Source organism: Plasmodium gallinaceum (genome assembly GCF_900005855.1).
Source record: "Plasmodium gallinaceum strain 8A genome assembly, contig: PGAL8A_v1_69, whole genome shotgun sequence".
Classification (NCBI taxonomy): Eukaryota; Apicomplexa; class Aconoidasida; order Haemosporida; family Plasmodiidae; genus Plasmodium; species Plasmodium gallinaceum.
This window is the reverse complement of record NW_021628230.1, coordinates 14,176-39,177: the sequence shown is the minus strand read 5'-3', so window position 1 is coordinate 39,177 and position 25,002 is coordinate 14,176. Positions and strand designations below refer to the sequence as shown.

At 17.9% G+C, this 25,002-nt stretch overlaps 1 protein-coding gene and 2 non-coding genes across 3 annotated transcripts; all 3 read right to left on the bottom strand.

The window, feature by feature from the left end:
* Positions 1-366: 366 nt before the first annotated feature.
* On the bottom strand, positions 367-516 carry PGAL8A_00185200. Its single transcript, XR_003699199.1, has one exon. It is a non-coding gene; the product is annotated as a 5.8S ribosomal RNA (ribosomal RNA).
* Positions 517-847: 331 nt separating this feature from the next.
* On the bottom strand, positions 848-3,038 carry PGAL8A_00185100. Its single transcript, XR_003699198.1, has one exon. It is a non-coding gene; the product is annotated as an 18S ribosomal RNA (ribosomal RNA).
* Positions 3,039-14,084: 11,046 nt separating this feature from the next.
* On the bottom strand, positions 14,085-14,693 carry PGAL8A_00185000 (Plasmodium exported protein, unknown function; the record flags this gene model as incomplete). Its single annotated transcript, XM_028670537.1, has 2 exons — positions 14,085-14,503; positions 14,639-14,693. The coding sequence occupies 2 exons, from the start codon at positions 14,691-14,693 to the stop codon at positions 14,085-14,087; spliced, it is 474 nt and encodes a 157-aa protein (XP_028527279.1).
* Between the last annotated feature and the right edge of the window lie 10,309 nt (positions 14,694-25,002).

The window sequence follows — 25,002 nt, the reverse complement described above, 5'->3', positions numbered from 1 at the left end:
CTTATGTTAATACTTTCTTTTATAATTTAAATACTTACGAAATTAACTTATTCAGATAACATCGTAAATATATAAATAAAAAAGTATTTTTTCCTTATAAATACATCTTATTAAGCATTCTACATAAATAAAATAATACTATTTTACCTATATAAATAATGCATAATAATTTTTAAAAGTTTTTTCAAGGAAAGTTTATATTACCTCAGCATCTCAACTACTTTATTTTGTAATTTCTCCGCTAAGGTTGTTTTATGTAATAATAAAAGTGATAAGGAAATACTTACCCTTTTTATTATTTCAACTTTTCCTCTTGCCTATCATTTTCTAGGCAATTTTATAAGGAATAGAAGTATATATACAATTAATGTAGGAGTACCATATTCCTTTAAGGGGAATTGGTGTAGTTTACATTCAGCATTCTGATGATTCACAGTCACTGCAATTTTCATTGCTTATCGCATTTTGCTGCGGCCTTCATCGCTGTAGGAACCAAGACATCCATCGTTAAGATTGTGATATAATATTATTTTTTAAATTGTATTATATAATATATATATATATATTATATTCTATATACAATTTCAAATAATAGTTAATATAACATGATTTTTAAAAAAAATAAATAATGCAAAATATTGAATATCATAATTGTGTGAAAAAGAATTGTAATAATTCTAATATTACAAATATACAATAATATATATATTTATTTAATTCTATATATATATGTTAATATTATATTAAGTAATTAGAATTATTATAATTCTCTTTCTATAGAAAATATTACCATTATTTTTATAAATACTTATATACATATTTATATAGGTATTTATTAGGTAATATTTTAACGCATTTCTTCATTTCATAATAATGATCCTTCCGCAGGTTCACCTACGGAAACCTTGTTACGACTTCTCCTTCCTTTAAAAGATAGGATTTACGGTTTTTCCAAAAAAAAACAAAATATAAATTTTATTTCTTCTTGTCCAAACAATTCATCATATCTTTCAATCGGTAGGAGCGACGGGCGGTGTGTACAAAGGGCAGGGACGTAGTCAGCACAATCTGATAAATCATGCTTACTAGGCATTCCTCGTTCAAGATTAATAATTGCAATAATCTATCCCCATCACGATATATATTGATAAAGATTACCTACACTTTTCAGTGGAGGAAAATTATACAAAATGTATATATATAAAATACATATACATTAGTATATTTTTAATAACTCGTTATATATATCAGTGTAGCACGCGTGCAGCCTAGTTTATCTAAGGACATCACAGACCTGTTGTTGCCTTAAACTTCCTTGTGTTAGACACACAATGTTCCTCTAAGAAGCTTTACAATCAAGTAAATACATTCTTATACAAAAAAAGAAATAGAGTAAAAAAAACAAAATAAGTAGAAAAGGGAAAAGAATATTAAAAAAATATCCTAATATTTTCACTTATCTGTAATTTTTATCTATATTCTTCTTTGTTTAAGAATATGTTGTAATTACCGCTAATTAGCAGGTTAAGATCTCGTTCGTTATCGGAATTAACCAGACAAATCATATTCACGAACTAAAAACGGCCATGCATCACCATCCAAGAAATCAAGAAAGAGCTATCAATCTGTCAATCCTACTCTTGTCTTAAACTAGTGAGTTTTCCCGTGTTGAGTCAAATTAAGCCGCAAGCTCCACGCCTGGTGGTGCCCTTCCGTCAATTCTTTTAACTTTCTCGCTTGCGCGAATACTCGCCCCAGAACCCAAAGACTTTGATTTCTCATAAGGTACTGAAGGAAGCAAGCTAAAAAACAATCTAATCTGTTACATTAGATTGTCTTTTATTTTTAACATTTTCATCCAACACCTAGTCGGTATAGTTTATGATTAAGATTACGACGGTATCTGATCGTCTTCACTCCCTTAACTTTCGTTCTTGATTAATGGAAATATTTTAGGCAAATGCTTTCGCAGTTGTTCGTCTTTAGAAAATCTAAGAATTTCACCTCTAACATCTAAATACGAATGCCCCCATACTACTCCTATTAATCGTAACTAAGCCAAAATAAGAAAAAAGAACATAATTTTTAGCTTGTTCAATTTTGTTATTCCATGCTGTAGTATTCAAACACAGTTGTCTGTTGTAAACTGTTTGCTATGAACACTCTAATTTACTCAAAGTAACAAAAATTCTCATCACTTAAAAAGCAACGAAGAATTTTTAAAAAGAATCTATTTTAATTTTAAAAAACTCGTATTATTAGATTTGTGATAAATATACACCGTAGTGTCATTTAACATGCATCTAATAAAGCATCTTTTAAAAATTGATTCTTTGAAATTCAACTACGAGCGTTTCAACTGCAACAATTTTAATATACGCTATTGGAGCTGGAATTACCGCGGCTGCTGGCACCAGACTTGCCCTCCAATTGTTACTTTAGGAAGTTTTTAAATTCCTATCATTCCAATTGCAAAACCAAAATTTGGCATTGCATTGTTATTTCTTGTCACTACCTCTCTTCTTTAGAATTGGGTAATTTACGCGCCTGCTGCCTTCCTTAGATGTGGTAGCTATTTCTCAGGCTCCCTCTCCGGAATCGAACTCTAATTCCCCGTTACCCGTCATAGCCATGTTAGGCCAATACCCTAACATCAAAAGCTGATAGGTCAGAAACTCGATTGATACACACTAAATAAAACAGAGTTTTATTATGTGTTGCTTCTTTGTTATAATTCCTTAAATTAGTAACTTTTTTCTTATAAGGCTTAACAAATACGTGTTCTTCATTACCTATAAAGGCGATGAGGAACAATCGGTCAAGTATTAGCTACAGCTTTTCCGTAGTTATCCTTATAAAAAAATGTCAAGTAGATTATAACTGTTTTAATGAGCCGTTCGCAGTTTCTATATAATAAATATATATATACTTTCACTTGCATGGCTTAATCTTTGAGACAAGCATATGACTACTGGCAAGATCAACCAGGTTACTATATATATTATTAAATTAATACTTATTCTATAAATAATGGAAAATAATAATATTGAAATAGTATTATTTTCTCTATTTATAGAGTAGGTATTAAAAATAATATATTTATTTATTTATTGTTTTATTAACATTATTGTTAATTTACTATTGATGTTTTATTATATTATTTTTTTTAACATAAAATTATATTTTATATATATTATAATTTTATGTAAAAAATTATTGCATCCAATTAAATGTAAAATTAAGAAGATTTAATTTTACTAATTGTGATGCTTCTTTGTTATTTCTCAATCAACAAGTATTTAATTGAACAGAAATACCTTACTTTAACGTTATTTATGCAATAATTATACATAAATAACAATAAAAATTATTAAAACTTACTCCTCCTTATGAAGAATAAATTTTAATATAATGGTTTATTAAAAAATCTTTTAAATTTTCAAAAAAAATTAAAAATAAAATTTAATAACCATAATCATAAATTACATATAAAATTCAATTTATAACAATAATAACTCATGAGTTTAACGCTTCCTTCCCTTTGCTAAATGCATTTATTTAATGATCGGATTTTCACGATCAGTATTATTTATTTATTTTAGAAAATCGTTTTTTTTATCAAAATTTAGTTAATTTTTACTATTTAATTTCTATGAAAAAAATTTTTAAGTACATTAAATTTGATGCAATAGTTAATAATATAAATATACGCATGTGCATGCATTATTTTTTTACTATATTTTATAATGAAAAATTTTTTAAAATAAAAACACAATTTATTTGATACTTTTAAATAACTTTATATTTTTTTTTTTTACTTCGTATTTACATAATATATTAATATATAATTTTAAAATTCAGAATTATGAAAATATACTCATTTTCATTAATTAACTGATTTTTATTTCATGAATATATAATGCTTTTAGAATGTGTATAAAATTACTTGACAAAAATTTTAAATTTTAGCAAATGAATGACTTTTTTTTCCCTACAGAAAAGTATATATATGTGCATTTTTTATTTTAATCAAAATATCTCAACATAATTTTCCTTTATGTTTCTTGATATAATGACATGAAATTTTTTTTTTATTAAGCTACATATATAATTATTAGAATACACGAAGAATTATCACAATAGAAGAAAAAGTTTACTTTTTTATAAACTTTTAGTTCTTTAATTTTTAAAAAAATAATATAAAAGCGTATAGAAACATAAAACAAAATGAAAGTTTTTCTATTACAAATTAAACTATCTTCAATTTTAGAGAAATATTTTATGAATTTTATATTTTAAATTATTAAAGTCAATTTAAAAAGAAAAAGTTCATAACATTTGTAACACTATTTTTTGCAGATGTATGACAAAATTTTAATTTTTAATTTTCCATGTAAAAAGGAATAGAATTAATAAATAAAATTAATGCATTTATATATAAATAGATTAATACACTTTATGATTTCCTTTTTTCATTTAATAAAAATATAAAAATACAATAAAAAGATAAGAAGAAACAATATATCATTTCCAATATTTAATAATCCGTTCATTCAATTTCTTCTTAAGAGGTTTTAATTTAAACCTAAGGATTAATTATAAATAATTTTCTCGTTAAAGTAAATCACTTTCTACAAGTAGATTCAGCATATAATTAGCATTTTAAAAACAATATAGTAAAATATTTTTATTGAAAGTGTTACTCTTTCATATTTTTTTTCTCGGTAAATCTTTGTAATTTATAATTGATTTCATACATAAAAAAAAAAATGTAATGAATTTTAATGATTATTTTAAAAAAAAAAAAAAATTCCTTAATTTATAAAAAAGAATGTGTAAAAAAAATATCAAAAAAGAAAAATTTTTTATGATTCTTTTGATTTGAAAGAACCTTTATCTAAAAAATTCATACATTTAAACACTATACATTATTAATTCCCTTAATTGTTATTTTCCAAAATAAAGCTATTCATATGAGATCAATAAATCATTTTATTATAAAAGGTAAAAATATTAATACTATTTATTGTTAATATAAAACAAATTTACTTGTATATGGTACTTATATCTTTATATAAAAAAGTAAGTATTTTTATTACAAATAGAATAATTAAAAATTCTTATATTCAGAAGTGTATAAGACAAAATAATACACACAATGTATGCTTCATCAATATCAATACAATAATTAAAAGTATTAATATTTTATTGTTAGGTTATTTTAATATATAAATTTTTTTAGAGAAATAATAAGTTTGACTACATTTATCTATATGCTCTTTTTTCCCTTTTTTTTTTTTTTAAATAAATTATATTTATTATATTTTATAATATCTTTTATCACTTGTATATACTTAATTATTTATATTATTTTATCTATAAATTATGCTAAAAATATAATTTTCTTAAAATATATTAAATTATGAATCATCATATATTTATATTTCACATTTTTTGAATACACGTGTGAATTATTTATATAAATGATAAGTTTAATATTTATATTCATCAAAATAAAACCCCAATTCTAAATAAATTTTATTAATAACGTTATTAACAGATATCTTTATATATATTTTACTAAACTATCCTTGTCAATTTGTAAAGAAGGTTTTTATTAGTACATATCATCATTCATTTTATATATTTATTTCATTTATGCCTTCTTTAATTTCATTCTATTTTTAGTTCATGAGAAATTTAAACAAAAACAAAATTATCAAGTTTTCTGTTATTTCCCCTTCAAACATTAAACTCAATTTATTATTTTCTATTTTGACCTAACAAATTTTCTTTCATATCTTATTGTATAAAATATATTTTTAAATTATTTTTGTTATAATGAAATACAATAAAAATTATAATTAGAATAAAATAAATAAACTAGATAATAAAAATTATTTAAATGTTTTATATAAATAGAATAAGGGATGTAATATGATATAATAAATCTTACATTGTGAAAATTTTTTAAACAAAATAATTGTAAATTAAGTTATTATCCCCCTATTTAAGTTTAACATCTACTTACGAAACTTTAAGAATTCCTCGAACTTTATTTTCTATTATTGATGACATTGTATAAAAATATCTAGCACAACACTTTTTAATTTTATACAAAATGAATTTAATGCTTTACCTTTATTTACTACAACAGTTTTTATTTTTTCTACATCATTTTCATAATGGTTAAATAAAAATTAATTTGTTTTTATTATCATAATATTTTATTAAAAAGAACATTAGAAAATAAATATTCTCTCATGAATAGAATTTATGTATATGCAACAACCAGATAATTGATTCTTAATAAAATTATGATATAAAATAATTTGTCATTTTTTGTCATCTTTTTTTTTTTTTAAAATATAAAAAAAATTATCTTTTTTATTATACATATTTAAACTTTTTTTTTAATATATGACTAATAAAAGGTTCATTAACCATCTAAGTTATGATGTTATGGAGATGAAGTTAAAAAAAATATTGGATTTACACGGTAATTACATATATTTAAATAATAAATATAATAAGGGATCCATAAAAAAAAAAAAATATAAATTTTTTATTTTTAATGTAATCAATTATTTTTTTCTTTTATTAAAATGGATATAAATTATCTATGTAAAAAGATATATATATAAAATTTTTTTTTATTTTTGTTATAGTTTTCCAAAAATCTTCGTTGATTAATTCAATAATAATATATTTGTATATTGTTAAAAAAAAAATATATATCAAATAATATTATATTTATTTATTCTTATTTATGAAATATTGTTATTTAATTATAATATTTATTATTTATTCTCTAAAAACGAATAAACATTTAAATTATCAAATGAATGAAAATTTAAATTTTATTTTTTTTTTTTTTTATATCTATAAAATTTATAATTAAAAGAAAAAAAGTAATGAATGAATTTAGTAGTAAATTACACACTAAAAAAAAAAAAAAATAAAAATAAAAATGTTAAATTTTAATATTATATTTTATTAAATTTTTTTCAATAATTAAATTTCTTCTAAGAGTCATGCTGTGAATACAAGACAAATAATATCAGTAGAATCTAACTAATAAATAAATATAGCTACTAAAATGCAAAAGTAGACTCACAATTTAATATTCCAAGTAGTTAGATTTTTAAAATGAAATATATAATAAACAAAAGATGTTTCAATATAATTTTAATTCCCTTTTTATTTTTTCAAAATTTTCTGTTTCAGATTTACAAAGAGAAACATAGACATCTAAAGTAATTTATAAAAAAAAAAATAAAATTATTTACTGCAAAAATCAGTATTTATATGATAATAAATTTAAGTTTTTTTTTTTTTCATGTATTGATAAGGAATTTCATTATACAATAAGAAAATTTTTCGTTAACTTATTTTTTCTTCACTTTAATAACCTATTAAAAAAAATATCCATAACTAATTATCATCATTATTAGTAATTATAAGCATAATCAAAACATATTATATAAACTTTATAACTATTGTAGTAAGTTTTATTTTCATTGACATTATTAATACTGAAAAATTATTATCATATCATAATCCTATTATATCATTATTAAAATAAAACTATTATTATTTTTAAATTGCTATTGAATATCTACATTTTATTTTTATTGAAGTTTCTTTGTTTTTTTATTCTTAAAGTTAAGACTCATTTCTCGTTTCAAAAACTTAGTATATTATATTTCTGGTATGTTGGTCAACAAAAAAATATTATCAATCTTATTAAACAATAACATAAAATAGAATAAAACCAAAAGTTTATACATTCATGCAAAGTATTTGAGATAATAAGTACACTAAAAATACATTTAGCAAAAAAAAGATATAAATTAAAAAAAAAAAGAAAAAAAAATATTTTTTTTTTTTTCATGAAAAATAATACATATGAATTAAATTATCAAATGTTCATGTGTATTGAATATTTAACCTATAGTAAAAATAAGTAATAATTTTTAAGTGAACACTTTATAAATTAATGTGTTAATAATGATAAAATATTTAGATTATAAAAATTTCAATTAAATAATAATAGATGTCAAACGATATAACCTATTTTATTTTAGATATTATAATTATATAGGAACGTAGTCTATAAATAATATTACAAACCCATTTTTAGTTGCAGTAAGAATGGATATATAATGTTAATTAAATTATAAAGTAAAAAAAAGAGAAATTAAATGATTAATTATTAAAAATTATGTTAATATTATAAAATTTTTTTTATAATAAACAGAATATGTAAAGATTTTTCTGTATACTCTTTATCAACTTAATATCTAAAGTACTGTAAAAATCTTTTCATTTCCCAACAAATAAATCATGTTATACTACCAATATTAAGTAATTTATATTAAAAATAGAATAGATCATTTTGTATGTTTTTTTTAATTTCATTGCTTAATATTTTATAAAAGTCACTCTACAATAGATTACTAAATCAAATATACATTTTTTTAATATTAATTTACTGATATTCTAATATTATATGTTAATAAACACACACATTTTAATTAATTTATATTTTATTTATTATAAATGTCAGGAACGTAGTATAGTGTAAAACTAAATGTTTACTTTTTAAATATAAACCCTTTTCAGTAGTTTATTTTCATTAAACATTTATGAAATGTTTGTTCAAAGACTACTATAATGTATTTAGATAACAACTTAATAATGATTAAACGTTATAATTTATACTAGTTTTGCTAGTTATAAAAAAATTTTGTTATAAATAGATTAAACTAAAACATTAACTAATATAAATTCGTATCATTTATTAGATAGAATTATATATGAAATAAATAGTTTATAAAACATATATATGAAATATAATCCTTCAAATAAAGTTAATAACCTTTTATATTTTTATCACTATTAATAATTAATAATTAAAATTACTAAAAAATAAACATAATAATTACATAAAAATATGAAATTAAATAATAGTTATAGTAATGTTTGGTAATAAAAAAACAAAAGCCTTTTTTTTTCACATATCTAGACGAAAACATTTTTAAATATTTTTTTCAGTTGTATTTTATTAATGATGAAATAATTATTACTAAATTGACTTTATAATATATAATCCTTATGCGAAATTATCTTTTTTAACTATTTTTGTTTATTTTATTTTTTAAACTTCTCAATTCTTTTAAAATAAATTTCTTTTTTTTGCCTTATTTAAACTTATATATTTTTTTTTTATTTTCTTATAATTTTTTTTTAATTATATAAGAAAATTTTTTAATTTGGTATTTTATGATATTTTTTTTTATAAATATATATATAGGGAATTACTACAACATTCATGTAACTTCAAATTTAACTTTTAATTTCTGTTAATATAGTTTCACCTTAAGTTTTATATTAACTTCTACTTTTTTACTGTTTCTCTATTCTGATTATAATTCACTTTTACTTTGAATTTTATTAGTACTTCACATCCTTAATTTCATTTTATCCCTTATTTTTAAGTTACTATAATTTTATTTTGATCTTAGCTTTGTTTAAATATTTGGATGATCTACTTTTTTTTTCTTAATATTGATATAGCATTAATTTATCCTGAATTTTTTTAAACATTTTATTTGAATATTAGTGTAAAATTAATTATCAAATTTGGTCCTACTGTATATTTAATTCTAAAATGTCTTTGATTTAAACGTAAAATGAATAACTCTTGTAGTTTCTTTTTTAACATTGTTCAAGAATTCATAAAAATAAGTATGTCATTTTTTTGTTTAAAAACAATATACATTCCTATTAGTTATATAAGAATTTATTTTTCTTTAATTCAATATAATTCCATTTATTTCTATTCAAACCAATTCTTTTTACATAACTTTATAACATTTTTTTTTTTAAAACTTAATTTGTGTGAATTTATTTCAATTTTATTATTAAATAAAGTTAAAAATAGTTTTTTCCTTTTTTTTTTTTTTTATTTTATTCGATTTGAAAAAAAAACATTGTGTTATGTTATATATATTACACCTCTTTCCTATAATAGAATTAAAAAAAAAAGTTTTCATCTTTTTATTGTATTTTTCAAAATTTTATAATATACTAATGAAACTTTTTTTTTAACTTAGCTCATTAATTTATTATTCCCCATTTTCCAATTAAAAAAAGACTTCCATTTTTTTCTTCGTAACTTTTTACTATATATTCTAACTTTCTTTTTTTATATTTTTTTCTTATTAAAAAAAAAAAAAAAAACACAAGTCCTTTTTTTTTGTTAATTTTATTATTTTATTTTATTTGTATTATAATTTTAAATGATGATTAAACTTTATTTAACAATATATTGTCTCTTGAATTATGTTTCTACTATAATAATAAAATTAATAAAGAACATGTAGAAATGTCTCTTCTAATTTTAATTTTTATATAATTTTTTATTATAGATTATATATAATCCTCATTTGACTATGTGGTATAAATGAAATAAGTATTTTCTTAATAAAATCTGTAATTTTTCAAAATAAATTATATTTATATTTTATTTTATACTCTATTTACTAATAAAATGCTAATTAATTCATAGAAAACAATTCATATGGTTTAATAAAAAAAAAAAAATTCACTTGTGTTTTTATTAAAACTCCTCTCAAAAGTTACCACTTTTTTCTCATATACTTGTGTTTCATAAAAAGCTTTAAATTAGATAAAAAATAAATATATAAAATATAACACTCAAAAAAAATAGCATTAAAAAAAATATATATTATTTTTTTTTATGCTTATGTATTTTGTTTAGTTTCTTGTATACACAATTATACTTTTAGCTATACTTTACTTCTTCCTATTAAAAATTCATAGAAGTCTATAATACCGTTTATTGAATATATTATAATCATATTTTTATTTTTAATTCCTATTTTTGGTAAAATAATAATTAGTGCCTCAGAATATTATAATTAATTTTATATTTTTACTCAATATGTTGAAACATTATACAAATATACTTATATATTCAAACATACATCTTTTTATTTATATATTTATTCAAATATTCAATTAATTGGATTATTTTTTTCCTTATGTGTATAACTTATGTAAGATTAAAACTAAAAAAAAAAAATAAAATAAATATTAAATTACTATAAATTCTTATGTTTACATAAAAATATTTTTATTATATTTTTAATGTGTAAAAAATGTATTAAAATATTTTAAAAAATATTCTATATTTCACATGAATAACCTTTTGAAAATATTTTCAAATTTATAAAAACTAATAATAGAAAATTAAAAAGTAATTATATATCTTATAAAAAAAGAAAAATTTTATAGAAAAGAAAAAAAAAAAAAAATTAAAACAATAAAAAATTCTCCATCAAATAATTCACAAGGAAATAAAATAAAAAAATAATTCATATTTTCACGTAAAAATTAACTATTCAGCAACTTATATGGATTATCAAACAAATAAAATGATAAAAACAACATAGAATGATCTATACTAATTTCATCTATCATTAAAATACTTTTGTAACGTATACTTAATCTTTAATTATTTTGCATAATGGAAAAATAAATAATTTATTTCATTTAACATATTAATTCTTTGAAGAAAAATATTTTAACATTTCTATTATTGTAAACATATTAGTTATTTTATAAAAGGTATCAATATGACTTCATATAAACTTATTTTTATTAAAATTGAAATACTCATTATAAACATATTTTGTTATATATATATAATATAATTTATTCTCTAAAAATTAATAATATTTCTTAGAAAAAATATATTTCTTTTTGAAATAGAAAAATGAAAATAAAAAAAAAGTCACCTCTCTTTTTTTTTTTTTTTATTATTACATAAAATAACCTTTATTTTTTACCAATTAATTATTCCATATAAAATATATTTATACTGAAAAACACCCTAGTAGTTCATCAAAAATTAACTATCACCATTAAAATATTTCACTAAAATTAATAAATTATTGAATTAATTTTAAAATAAAAATAACAAAAAAAAAAAAAAAAAAAAAAAAAAAAAAAAAAAAAAAAAAAAAAAAAGTCAAAATAAAATATTGTCATACAAATGTAATTCTACAAAAGAAGAAAAATACTTTTTTCTTTTTTTTCTTTAATATATATATCTACACATTAATATGTTTATCTAACATATTAGCGTGTTTCTCTAATTACCTTGTGTGTATATATAATTGTTCTCTTAAAAATACATTACATTACCAATTTATGTATTAAAAAAGTTATTAATATTCATCACCACTCATATATACATTATTTGTCTATAAATGGTATTATATAGCTGTTTTAAATGATGTTTTGAATATCTTTTAATTAAATATAATTTTTTTGTCTGAGCATGCTAAATATGAGAAAAGGAAATGATCACACCTAGATGTATATACTAAAAGTTCACTAAAAAAAAAAATAAAAAAAACTATGTAAAAATTGAAGCATAAATAGATGATAATTTTTTTTTTCAAATAACTTAGATAAAAAAAAAAAAAAACGATTTTTCTTATTTTTATTTTTCTTATATAAGAAGGTATATGTTTAGGTTTTGTGAAATTTAAAAATGTAATATGAAATATTACATTGATAGAGCGTTGTGTAAATTAACATAATAAATAACTAAAATAGTTAATATTTTATATAAATTATTAAATATAAATAATTTATTACATTAGTTATTTTATAATAAATAAAGTAGAGTTTTCTCTACATACTCTTTATTAATATATGTTTGTTCAATAATAGAAAAGACACTTAACTGACAATTAATAAATCATTTATAATGAATTTTTAATTCACATGATAGAACATTTTTCTTTTTAAATTTTTTTTTTTTTTTTTTTTGTGTTAAAATAAAAAAGTATATATGTTTTCTGTTAATATTTTTCTATAAAAAATATTATATAATAAAATTATTGAAATTTTCATTAACACTATTTTTTTAATCTGGTAACTTAATACTTATTTTAATATCTAAAATTTTTAATATTTATTTTGTACAATTTAGAAAAAAATAATCTTCATACATTATTTTTTTTTTTTTCTGAAATTTTAAATATTATTGTTTTATTATTTATTCTTTATATATTTTTGATTATATATAAATAGAAATTTATTTAGTCATTAATGTTAGTTTTAAATATTTTTATGGTTATAAATGTACTTTTTATTAAATATAATAAAGATAATCTTATTTTTATTTATTTTTTTTCTTCTCTAAAAATAACTAACATAAAATTGTAAGAAAATATTTTAAAATTAAAAAGACAAAAAAGATAGCATATATTATGTAGTAAAAAATAAAAATAAATGTGCAAAAAAAATAAATAAAAATAATTTATATAAATATAATAAATTAAAAATCAAGTAAATATATATATTTAAAGGGAATTTGTTTTAAAGTTATATTAGTTAAGACCAAAAATGATGATTTAATATATTTTCTTTTTTTTTTCCTAATTTCCATTTTCAGAAAAAGATACACTAATTACTTTCATCTTATTTAATATATACAATTTTTTTTCTTCTTTATTTGGTTTATATTTTTTATTTCCTTAAATTTTAATATTTGAATATCGATTTTTTATATAATAATGCAAAAATTTTACCTGAACATACAAATAAAAAACTTAATATACCAATTATTATTTTAACCATAGAACTACTGAAAAAATTGCCACCTTAAGAACTCACTTCATAATTCTCATTATGATTTTATATTTCTTTAGCTTCATGTAAAGTGCTTTCTGCAATGTAATTATTAGTTGGTTTGTGTGTAATTAGGTATTTCTTTACATTATTAATTGATCCGTTTTTTCTATATATAAAATATATAGAATCCATAGAAATATTAATTATACCCTCAATTAATGATAAAGAGCTATGTTTTTTTATATAATTGGTAAAAAATAATTTTGATAAAATTCTCTTTGAAATTATCTTTTTTTTTTTTGAAACTTAATATTTTTTGATTATAAATGATAAGATTTACATATTCACTACTATTTTTATATTTTAAATCATATATTTCATTTTCTCCATAATCCATTTCTTGAAATAGATTAATTTTGTGGTTCTGGTATAATAAAAAATTTAGAAATTCTATCACTTAAAGTCATATGAATATCATTTAATTTATTTTTCATATTTAGTAATTTTCTTTGTTGTATATATAATTTATTTTTATACATTCTTATAAAAGGTATTTTGAGTATTTCATTATGAGTTTCATTCTCTTCACTATTACCTCTTATGTTTTTATATAATATATTTTTGGATAAATCTGATGGAATTTTACTTTCAGTTCTTACGTTATCTCTGATTTTATTGTAATAATCTTCTCTTAAATCATAATTATATGAAAATTTATCAATATCCTCTTTGTTGTTTCTATTTTCCAAATGAAAATCAATTGGTGTATTTATTATAAGATCTTCTAAATTATTTAATTCTCTTCCATTATTTCCTCCATTACATAAACCTATATATATATATATATACGCATAATAAATATTAAAGTAATTTTCTGCAAATTACAAAAATAAATTAATTTTTTAAAGCATATATGAGATATATAAATATTAATGAATATATTTATACATATACGCTTTTCTACCAAAAAGGATCAGTGGAATATCAAAAAGAATTACCTTTAAGAATAACTTTTTCATATTTAAATTAGTGCCATTATATTTTCCTCTTTTTTTTTAATTAAAGTTTCAAAACAATAGCTTATTTTTTTTTTTAATTCTAGTATGTACATACCCCTTATGTAAATATATGTTTAGAATATCTTCCGTTACCTGTACAATAATACTGAACCTATATCTTCTTAATTCATAGAAAATTATTTAAAATAAATATTATATAAATAATAAAATTATATACATACATACAAAGTATAAAAGGTTGTAAAATTTAAATGAAATTTAAAAGGAGTATAAATTGATAGCTTATATAAAAACCATAAATAAAATATAAGATATAAATTTATTTAATTAAAAACGTTTGAATTACAAAAAATAATATTCAAGAATATATATTTTTTACAGTAGATTAAATTAATTATATTATGTCAACAAATAACGCAAATTATACATAAAAAAAAAAAAAAAAAATTATACACATAAACATTTAGGTAAAAAAGATTTAGAAAAAATAACATACTTATTTTAAATGAAAGAAAGAAATTCACAAATTCGAACAATAAAACATAAAAGAAAGTGACTTTATTTTATAATATTACCACAACTTGTAATCAATCTAATTAAAGGAAAAAAAAACCAATTAATCCTTTTTGTTTAATATTACATTTATAAAAATAGGGGAATTTTTTATACTATTTTTAAACTATAAAATTTTTAACACAAAACCTGATAAATATATATACCACTTAAAAAATTAAGATTATAAAAAAATTGAATATATTATGAATGAATAAATTCTTCATAATTCATTAATCAATTAGAAGAAAATATATTATCTCTAAATTTATAAATAATTTTAGTTTTGTGAATTATAATTAAGAAAATTATATTAATATATATTTTTTTAGGAAATAAATTAAACATATTATTTTCTCATATAAAAGAAACCAATTAAACTGTGAAAAATACAAATTTTACATTTTTTCATTGCGGATCCATTTCAAAATTCAGAAAAAGTTTTAAATTTTTTTCTAATTTTCTACATTTTTCTTTTTTATTAAATATACATAATAAATGAAATCAAGAAACATTGAATCCCTATAATTTTCTTTATTTTAAATGTATTTTTTTTCTTCTATCTTTACTCTTTTTCATTATTATTCTTTGTTTATGTTATCTTCATTAACTGTTCTTTATTAAAATTATTATTTATGTGTAATTGGTGCACATTAACTTCCTTATGGTATTAATGTTAAACTATTTCACTGTTATAATATTATATACCATTAAAACCCACTCATTATTATATCCTAAATTTTTTTTATTTATCATTGTGAACATTAAAGTCTATGCACTATCTTCTATTTTTACAGTTTTATTCTTTTTTTATAATAATAATTTTAGTTAAATTTTATTTATTTATAAAATAAAAGACTTATGTAACCAAGACTTTACATCATCTTAAATTCATTTAATATTATATATATATATATATATATATATATATATATATACAATTGTCATCATTATTGTTATTATAATTATACTATATAATGTGCACTATTTATGTTTTTATTTTTTCTTTATTTTTTTCCTGCATTGTTTATTGCAGTATTATTTATTTGTTAAAAGTGGATATATTTGAGAAAATCATTTTTATTTCGATTTTATTTCAATATCAAAGAAATTTTGTACATTTATTTTTCATCAATAATGTAAAATTTTTACTAATTACAACCATTGTTACAATTTTATAATTTAACAGATATCGTATTACTTATTTATCTATTTATATTTGATGGGCCTGTAACAAATTCAGATATAAAAATTAAAAGTTTTTCCTATTTACATATTCAAGAAATCTAAACATTTTATATTAAAAAAAAAATATAGATCCTAACAAAAATAATAAAATCTTCTGAATAAAAATGTATAAAATTTTTATTTTTAAAAGTAACAAAATTCTTTACTACCATATTTTTCAATTGTTTATTCCCAAAAAAATAAAGAAATAAAAAAAGTAATAAAAAAAAGATGTTTTTTTTATTCTTTTTTTTTTTTTTTTTTTTATCATCACTATTTCTAAAAAATAAAATAATAATAAAAACTTAAAATTATTTTTTGTCATAATCATTAATAAAAAATAAAAGTTAAAATAAAAATAATAAATAAATAATTTACACTTTAATTTAATGAAGATCCTATTATTTAATATTTAGATAAATATAAATGCTATAGATGTGTACATAATTTCTATTTTCTATACATCTTGATATAACCTTACCAATGTAGAAAAAAAGTTAATGTCTTCTTATTAATCATACACATACATATTAATAAGAACAATTATCATTCATTTATATTACATTACATTTTTAATCTCCAAAAAAACTATTCCATATTATCCTTTCTTATTGATATATTCAGCCATTAACATATGTATTTACTACATATGTGATTTTTAATGATTATTGCCATTATCAATATATTAATTATAAATGATGAATATACATATCAATAATATTCTTCAGAATTATAGGAAAATATTAAAATCTATAAAATAAAGCATATTTTAATTTTCTCATAGGTGAGTAAATTAAACCATTATATAACTTAAAAATTTTTACAAGTGAATAAAGTAAAATAAAAAAAAAGATTCTCTTTTTTTAGAGGAATGTAGAGCAATTTTTTTTTCAATTAGGTAAATTTTTTATCATCAGGTAAAAAAATAAAAATATCATTTATATGGTTTTTATTTAAATATTTTATTTTTATCTATTAAGACTTTTTCTTATCATAAAGCTCAATAAGAGCGTGCATAACTTGTGTGTTTAACTTATAAGGCTATCTTTCGAATTTATTTAAAAAGATATAAACACAATTTAATAAATCTGCTTTTTATTTCATTAAATATTAATATATAGTCTTTTGAAATTATTTTTTATGAGAACTTCATATAGGGAACTTAAAAAATTTTATAACTGAATTTCATGTATCATGTTTTTATTAACAATTAAGATTATCTATAATCTAATGCAAATATTTCTTGAAAAAGTTAATTTTATTATAAATGAAGACTCTCATAGATATAAAAATAAGTATCATAAGATTTACATTTTTAATACATAAATATAATTTAAAAATAATAGTGAAAAAAAATTCATAATATAATGTTCAAAAACATAAATTTAATATTATTTTTATTATTTATACAAATTCATTGTTATTCTTCTAATTTTTTTAAATATTATTGTTTTTCCATAAAAGTTGATAATATAAGGTTATTTTTATTTATTTTTTATATGTTGAAATTGTTAAATATATTGATATGTCGATTAATTAATTACCTATTAGATGACTTTCCTAGAATATCGAACAAATATGTTAATAAAGAGCATATAGAAACGTTTCTAATAATTTAATAAATTTTAGTATAATTTTAGTATAATTTGAATGATATTAATCAGTAAACTGTATTTATGTAGTATACTTTGTTGAGCATCCTTTATTTTGAAAGAGACATTTATTTAATAAAAATCCTATATTTTCATTAAAAATTTAAATCCTTATTATTAATTCTAATTACGTATATTCTATTATAATGTTACGAGTGATGTTTAAAAATTTCAAACATTTCTGTTAAATTAATAAAATACAAAATATATTATTCACATACTACAAAGCATAAAAGTCTTATTTTCATCAATATAAAATTTTATTGTATAAATTTAAACAAAATGTATCACAAGAAACTCTTTAGTGAGAAACTTTTTCTTCTATTTTTCTACCATTAAATCATCTTAAAAGAAAATAAATATATTTTTTTTAATATACTTTAACATCACAAAAAGAAAATAAAAAAAATTAACAACTAATTTTTTTTTTTTTTATCTATCTCTCGCATGGCTATTCATTTCCCATATAACTATTACTTTTTAATCTAAAGAAGGTTAATAATATCTTTTATTAACCATATATATATATATTTTTTTATTATTTATAAATGACTATTTGATATATTATTTTTTCTATTATTTTTATTGAAAAGGTAATAAAAAAAATAATGAAAACTTATTTTTTAAAAGCTTCAGAAATTCAGACATTAAAAAAAAATATAATAAGCTTGTGTGAATAAATATATCAATCGATTTAATAATATTTATATTTATAAAATAAAAGAATAAATTTTTTAAAACTTTTTATATGAATTTTTATTGATAATTATAACTTTTTCATTTTTTATCTTTAGATATTAAATTATTTATGACCTATTCAAAATATTAAGAAAAATATTAAAAAATTAATAAAGAGCTTGTATATGAATATTTAGTTGTTTTATTTATTATAAAATTAATTATTGTAAATAATTATATAAATTTTATATAATTGCTTTATTTAAAATAATATAAGTATTTTGTAATTTATATCAAATTATTTATTACGTTTTTTATATTTTTACGAAAACTATTATCCCCTCTAAATAACTTATGCAAAAAAAAAAAAAAACCTAATAAAATTATATTTAAATAGAAGGCCTAATTTTTTTTTTATTCATTAAAATATAATAAAAAAAAAAAATAATTTATACTTTTTAAGAAAAAAAAATTAAATTATAATTTTTTTTTATGTATTTTTATGTATACATATTAATACATACATTTTATTATATATATTTATTATGAATATCCTTGGATACCTATCTTATTGTTTATTTTGCACGAGTTAGCAACTTTTTATATATATTTATTTTTGTTACAATAAAAATTAAAAAAGAACGGTAATATTTTGATCATATATTTATTGTTTCTTATAAAAATATATTTTAAAGAAAATACATATTTTTTTTTTCATACGGCATAGTACTGATGTTTAACAAAGAGTCAATAATAATATTATAATGGATACTTTATAAATTAATTTCAAAGAAATATTAAAAATTAAAAAAAATGTTTATTAAAAAAGTATACAATTTAAAAATAAAAATAATACATATCTATTTTTTTTTATAAAGGTTGTTATTTTCACGAAAAGATGCATCAATAGTTCCACCTTTCTTAAAAATAAAAATATTCAATATTCCTAAATTTCTAAAATTCTTCATCAATTTCAATTTATTCTTTTTTATTTTTATAAAAGTTAAAGTAAATACTAAAAATAATAAGCAAACTAAACATCATTCTTCTGAAATACTAATTTATTAATGGTCCTTTTTAATATTTTTACCATATTTTAAATAGACAATATAATAAATAGCATATAGAATAAATCCTACTCATTTGATTTATTATATTCATGTAGCTCATAATAATTTATCACTTAATATCAACTTAATTATTTATTTTAAACTTTAATCAATATGTACACAGAATAATTAATATTATGCATGACACTAAGAATTTTTGTTATACGATACACTATTCATTATGTAAAAAAATCAATTATTTTTTCAACTGAAAAAAAAAAAAAAGTATCATTAGCTTATCAAAACATGTAATATAGGATATCCATTTTTAATATAATTTTATCACTATATGTATTATACTCGTATTTTTTACGTGCAAAAATAAAAATTGAATCTATTTTAAATCTATTCTTATTGTAACCCTAAAAATACAGATGATACTATTTATTCACCAAATATCTAACTTCATTAAAGATAATCTTTTCATTTGATTCCTTATTCTTCATATAAAATATAGAAGTATTAATAATAAAATAATTTTGTTTCTTTTTGTTTTTTTATTATGGATGTTATATTTCTCTTTCAATATATTTTATTAAACTTTCCAGTATATTAATTATATGAAATAATTCATTAAATTATTTGTCTCATATATGCATTGGTACATGTTGATATGGACAAAATTATTATTTTTTAAATTTCTACTAAATATTTTAACCATTACTTTTTTTATAAAGATACTTCCTAATATATAATTAATAGTTAATAAAAGGTTAATTGACCTTTTTCTTATTGATAAAGTAATATTAAAGTGTAAACAAAAAGACAAGGCATATTCATATCTTTTATACTTACTTAAATGTTAAATATATAATTATTCCTCCGTAAAACTAAAATATAAGTTAATTATATTTTCATTATTTTTCTTTTATTAATTTTATATGATAATGGATTAACTATGAGTTTAATAATTTATTAATAAAAACATTAATATTAATAAGTATCATAACCACTGATATTATTTAAAATTATCAGATATTCATGTAAGGTATTTAAGTTAATTGGATAACAATTTTTTAGTATTATTATCAAATAGATATAAAAATAAAAAGATGTAAATCTTTTTTTCATAAAACTTTATGTTAATGTTTGTTAATATTTACATTTTTATTTATAATTATTTTTTTTTTTAAATCATTTTATACCATTATTATTAAATGGAAAAAATTTGCTTCTTTTATTAATTATTATCTTTTTTAAAATAAGAATTACTTATATAATCTTAACTCTTTTTATTTAAGTTTTAATAAAAACAAAGAGAAAATTTTATTAAATTAAATGAAAATATATTATAAAATAATTTATATGTTAAGAATAATACAGAGATTGAATTCTTATATTTTTTTAGAGAATTGTTAATTTCTCGCAAAATAATATATTTATTTCATTTTGCGTAATGTTGCTATATTAAGTATACTTTTTTTATAACAAAAGTATTTTTATAATAAATTAAATTAATAAAGACTCCACATGATCTTTATTAATTTCTTATTTAATATTTTACAAACTTTTTCTGATAGATAATTAATAAATCAGAAATAAAAAATAATAGGATCAATGTAACTTTAATATCAACTAGTATTTTTTAAAATTAATGATTAAAATTACAAATGAAAATTCTATTGGGTTTAATTTTAAATGTAAGTTAATTTAATATATTTATAATTTTTTCCATTTATAATATTATTAATTTTAGTTTACAACTTTCATTTAACTTAGGTATTCACACATTAAATGAATATTCAATTACTATACCAGTATTGAAAAAACATATTAATAAATAACAAGTAAGGAGATTTCTATTTATTTTACCTAATATTAATTATTTTAATTAATAATTTACTTATAAATTATACTATTTTATTTAGCACAAGATTTATTTTTAATTTTAAAAATAAAATTTTAACACATTTTTATGCAACTTTTTAATAACTTATTAACTATATAATTTATTTTTTAGTCAACATATGCATTGTGTAATTAAGGTTACATACAACTTTGTGAGTTTTAGATATTCGTCACCATATTTGTTATACAAAAAAATCAAATAATTTTTTTTCTCACACAAAAGAAATGTATTATTTTTTAATAATTAACAAAAAATATAAAAATTATTATTCGCATATCAAAATATGTAATATTGAACATGTATATTTAGTGTATTTATTACTTAAAATTAACTCACTATGGTGTACTAATTTTAACATTCTTATTTTACCTTTATATCATATGTGTATAAGTGAAATATTATATACCTCATATTTATTTTTTTAGAAATTAAAAATAAGTCGATAATAGTATTATTTGTCCAGCTACTTTGATAAACATGTTAAACAAACTTTTAACATCTATTAAAAAATCTTTTAACAAATAATAAATAATTTTCACAAGGTATATTTTCTTTTTTAATTCTATTAAATTATATACTTATCAAGTTGTTAAATATTTTTATATTATTACTATAATTTTTAAATGAAATATATAATATTTATTAAAAAAAGATAATATTAAAAAGGAAAAGTATGAAGATTTTATTTTATGAATATTCAAGAAAGAAAATTATATTCCTAAATAATTTTCAACGAAAAATTTTAAATTTAGTAGAGGAAATGAAGTCTCTTTTTATTTAAGAGATATACAGCATATTCACAATTTTAACATTTTTTTTAAAAATTTATAATTCTTAATATTTAAAAATTATTTATGTTTTCCACTATTAAAATTTATTTTTAATTTTTTTTTTTATGTTAAATTAATTTCAAATAATGAATATATGACAAGTACATCTTCATTTAAAATTTTATACTAACAAGATTAATTAAATACTTTTTAATTATGTATTAAAAAAGAAATAATTATTATACTATATGTAAAATAGCACATATAGCTCCCTTTTCATCATGTAATTTTTATATTATCATTAGTTTTACATATAAGACATAAGGTTTTTAAAGCAAGTTGTTTCTATAATTTGAATTATTTTTACAATATAAATTTTTTTGTTATTAATAAATAAGCAAATAATATAAAAAAAATAAAGAAAAAAAAAAAAAAATATATTATGTGTAAAATTTATGCATGTTTTAAGAATGCTCGTAAAGATGCATTCCAAGATCAATTATAATTTATAAAAAATGCTAAATCACTATTCATTATTAAAATTCTTTTATAAAAAGGATGGTACACATGTAACCAACCGATATTAATTTGAAATATTTACATAAAAGATAAGATCAAATATAAAGAATACAATAAAAATATTAAATTTTTCAAAATAAAAATTAAAAAAAAATTTTAATTTTCAAAAAAAATAATCTTACTACTCTTCCTATTAAATATATATAATTAATAAAACACTTTTGCTTATGTTTCTTTAAAACATAAAAAAAATCCTAAGATAAATCTATAAAAAATTTTAAAAAATAATTTAAATTTATTAGTTATAATTTTTTAAATTAAATAAATTATCTTCATATATTATATATATATATACCAAATTTCTAATTTTTTAAAATCTGTTAACTCCACATCATCAATACTGAAATTTTTTTTCCTCTGTAATCTTCTTCTATATTTACTCAATTGAATTTTAGGCCAACAAATAGACAATAAAATAATAATTATAGCAAGTAATATAAAAGCCAACATAATATACCAAACTGCTGCACCATCATCTATATTGATAAAAATTATTATGCTGTATAAATAAATGAATAATTATATAATTTAAACTTATTAAAAAATGTAAAATTGGATTACTTTTATTTTTAACTGCATTAGAAATCGCTGTAGATAGATTTTGCATAGTACTATTAACAGTTAATGGAGTTGCGGTGCTGTTGGAAAGAGTTTCCACTTTCAATGTAGTTAACGCTTCTCTAGCTGAGCTAGTGTCTGTAATGGTGTAGGAAAATACATATAAATTTAAGAAAATTCATATAACATTTAATAAAAATTTATATTAATACTTATTATTTAATGTATATTATGATTTTTTATAATTTTTTTATAACTCATTTTTTCTGTCTCTAATTGATAATGTATGTCTACTACGGTAAAGTAATATAGTTTATTTAAAAAAAAAAAAATTAAAATTTATTTAACAGTTTTACTTAAAAAAAAAAAAAAAGAAATAAAGAAATATTTTGAAAATAATCGATTTCGAATTATTTTCATTGAAAAAGGAAAACATCTTTTTATTTTTCTATGTTATGTGATAATTTCAAATAACTAACAATTAATTTAATTTGAAAAAAAAAAAAAAATATTAATATTTGGATTAATAAATTAAAATGTAAAAAATAAAAATGAAACTTTTTTTAAATATATCCTTTTAGGAGTAGAACAAAACTCCTGTAAATATAATTACATACACATGTATTTCGTTGTTCACATGCATCCACTTTATTAAATACATTTACTTTATGCATGTATGTTCTTTGCTATGTAACTAGCTTTTAAAAATGTATTACACTTTTACTATAAAAATAAATTAATAATTAAGAGATACTAGGATACTTGACTTTTTATGTAATTAATTTAAACTTATTTTTTTTTTTTTTACTATAAAAAAAAAAAAATAGGTGTGATATAAAAAACAAAATCACATATTTATTTTTATTTAAATACACAGAATATTTAGCTACTATTAAATATTTTTATTATCATTTATCTGTACAAATTTTACTAAAAGATTTATTGTCGAAAAATATAATAGATAGCATTATACTAACAAATAAATGATCATTTTAAATTAACATACTATATTAATAAATAAAAGTATCTATATTTCGAATGCTTTTTTTTTATAATATACTATGTGTTGCATGTCATAAAAATTCCAAAAGGTTTTTGAAAAAATGCAAAATATTTTATTCGCCTATATATTACGTTTTGTTATAATACATTAAGAGCGAAGCTTAAATTTGAGTAGTGTGATGACATATTTTTTTTTTTTTACAAGTTTAATATTAATGAGTCATAAGCCTTCTAAGCGATAAGAGATGTAAAAACTTTTTTGATTTTCAAAGATATGCTTAAAAAAAATGTTATGTGCTTATACAAGTGTGTATTGATAAAAAAAGTAGTTTA